The sequence below is a fragment of the Myotis davidii genome, unplaced genomic scaffold (assembly GCF_000327345.1).
Source record: "Myotis davidii unplaced genomic scaffold, ASM32734v1 scaffold1363, whole genome shotgun sequence".
Taxonomy (NCBI): Eukaryota; Metazoa; Chordata; class Mammalia; order Chiroptera; family Vespertilionidae; genus Myotis; species Myotis davidii.
In genome coordinates this window covers 339,764-341,761 of record NW_006294347.1, presented here as the reverse complement: position 1 = coordinate 341,761, position 1,998 = coordinate 339,764, and the positions used below count along the sequence as shown (strand labels likewise).

Sequence of the window (1,998 nt, the reverse complement as noted above, 5' to 3'; positions counted from 1 at the left end):
GGCCAGCGTTTCCTGTGGACACAGGGAGAGTCTTGTGCTGGAGAGGTTTGTAAAGAGTGTGCCAGGGAGCCAAGTGCAGCCGCGCCGCGTCGCGCTGCCAGCTTCTGCCTCCCTTGCTGCCTGGGGAGGAGTCAGAGCGCGCGCGCTCGGGGTGTGGAGAGGTAGGGGGATGGCCTCCGCGGCCACCCAGGGGATCCCAAGCTCCTCCCTTCCTTGCTCCTATTGGCCTTGGGCGCCCCCGCCCCCAGCAGCCGGCTCCAGCTCGGGGGACCAGTAGGCTACTACTGGATAAATAGCCCCCGGCTCCCAGCTTGAAGTTAGGGGTGGAGAAGCCCCAGGGCACTGCCGCCACTTTCCCGGGTGCCCGTCAGGCCGGACCGGACAGGGCAGGGTAGGGGGTGAGCGGGTATACATCCAGACCCCCAGCACTTTGCTATCACACGGCGCCCGGCCGGGGCTCCAGGGTGGCAGAAAGTTTAGGGCAATCCTTGCCGCTGGGGTTGGGCAAAGCCTGGACTGCGCAGCCCCGGGCCGAGATATGGAGCTGCTGTCGCCACCGCTACGCGACGTAGACTTGACGGGTCCCGACGGCTCTCTCTGCAACTTTGCTACAGCGGACGACTTCTATGATGACCCGTGTTTCGACTCCCCGGATCTGCGCTTCTTTGAGGACCTGGACCCGCGCCTCGTGCACGTGGGCGCATTTCTGAAACCTGAGGACTCCCACTTCCCTGCGGCTGTGCACCCGGCCCCCGGCGCCCGCGAGGACGAGCATGTGCGCGCGCCTAGTGGGCACCACCAGGCGGGCCGCTGTCTACTCTGGGCTTGCAAGGCGTGCAAGCGCAAGACCACCAACGCCGACCGCCGCAAGGCTGCCACCATGCGCGAGCGGCGCCGCCTGAGCAAAGTCAACGAGGCCTTCGAGACGCTCAAGCGCTGCACGTCTAGCAATCCTAACCAGCGGCTGCCCAAGGTGGAGATCCTGCGCAACGCCATCCGCTACATCGAGGGACTGCAGGCGCTGCTACGCGACCAGGACGCCGCGCCCCCTGGCGCCGCGGCTGCCTTCTACGCGCCCGGCCCGCTGCCTTCTGGCCGCGGTGGCGAGCACTACAGCGGCGACTCCGACGCATCCAGCCCGCGCTCCAACTGCTCCGACGGCATGGTGAGGCTGGAACCCCGGGATAGAGGAGGAGTGGGGCAGCTCTCGGGGTACATCTGTGAAGCATTTCCTCTGGGGGGAGGGTTGGACGGGGAACCTTCCGGGGAGTGGATCCCGTGTCCTAGATAGTGTTTGGGGGACGCACGGCAAACGTGCGAGCCACCTGATTGGGAGTGCTATTAGAACACTGCTGCTCCGTGGTCTGTTCCCCACCCCCCGCCGTATTCCTATTTCCAAAGTTAAGATATGTGCTCCTAGGTGACAGTCCGTCTTCTACTTGGCCTGACAGCTCCAGATAGCTCCTGTCCACCCTAATCCCAGCCCCACCATCATGTAGGACAGGAAACTCGTGGCTGAGACTTGGGGAGCTGGGGTGGGGACACAGAGAGTGATGTTCCAGTGGTCCCGCGGCCTGAGTCGATCGCCCTTGCCCTTTGCAGATGGATTACAGCGGCCCCACCAGCGGCGCCCGGCGACGGAACTGCTACGATGGCTCCTACTTCAGCCAGGCGTCCAGCGGTGCGTATTCGCGCCTGGTTCCCACGTTCCCCTTACACACACAAATCCTGGAAGAAGGTGCAAGGAACGAAATACCAAGCGCTTAGCTCCCTCTTTTTGCCCGCACTCTCGGTGGATCGCGCCGGACAATGGCAGGCCATCCGTTTCCAGTCGGTCCCAAAGCACGGGGACCCGCGTGGGAGAATTGTTGGAAACTCACCCCCCTGCATACTAACCTCTCCCTCCCCGCGCAGAACCGAGGCCCGGGAAGAGCGCTGCAGTGTCGAGCCTCGACTGCCTGTCCAGCATCGTGGAGCGCATCTCCACCGAGAGCCCCG

The 1,998-nt window shown here is 64.4% G+C and overlaps 1 protein-coding gene across 1 annotated transcript in view; it reads left to right on the top strand.

Annotated features, from left to right (window-relative positions):
- The first annotated feature begins 321 nt into the window (after positions 1 to 321).
- Positions 322 to 1,998, top strand: part of MYOD1 (myogenic differentiation 1) — an 11,628-nt gene continuing 9,951 nt past the window's right edge. The window contains exons 1-3 of the mRNA XM_006768412.1: positions 322 to 1,165; positions 1,603 to 1,681; positions 1,915 to 1,992. Of these exons, the coding sequence (XP_006768475.1) occupies positions 539 to 1,165; positions 1,603 to 1,681; positions 1,915 to 1,992 (784 nt within the window). The 5' untranslated portion in view covers positions 322 to 538. The remainder of the gene's footprint in view (positions 1,166 to 1,602; positions 1,682 to 1,914; positions 1,993 to 1,998) is intronic.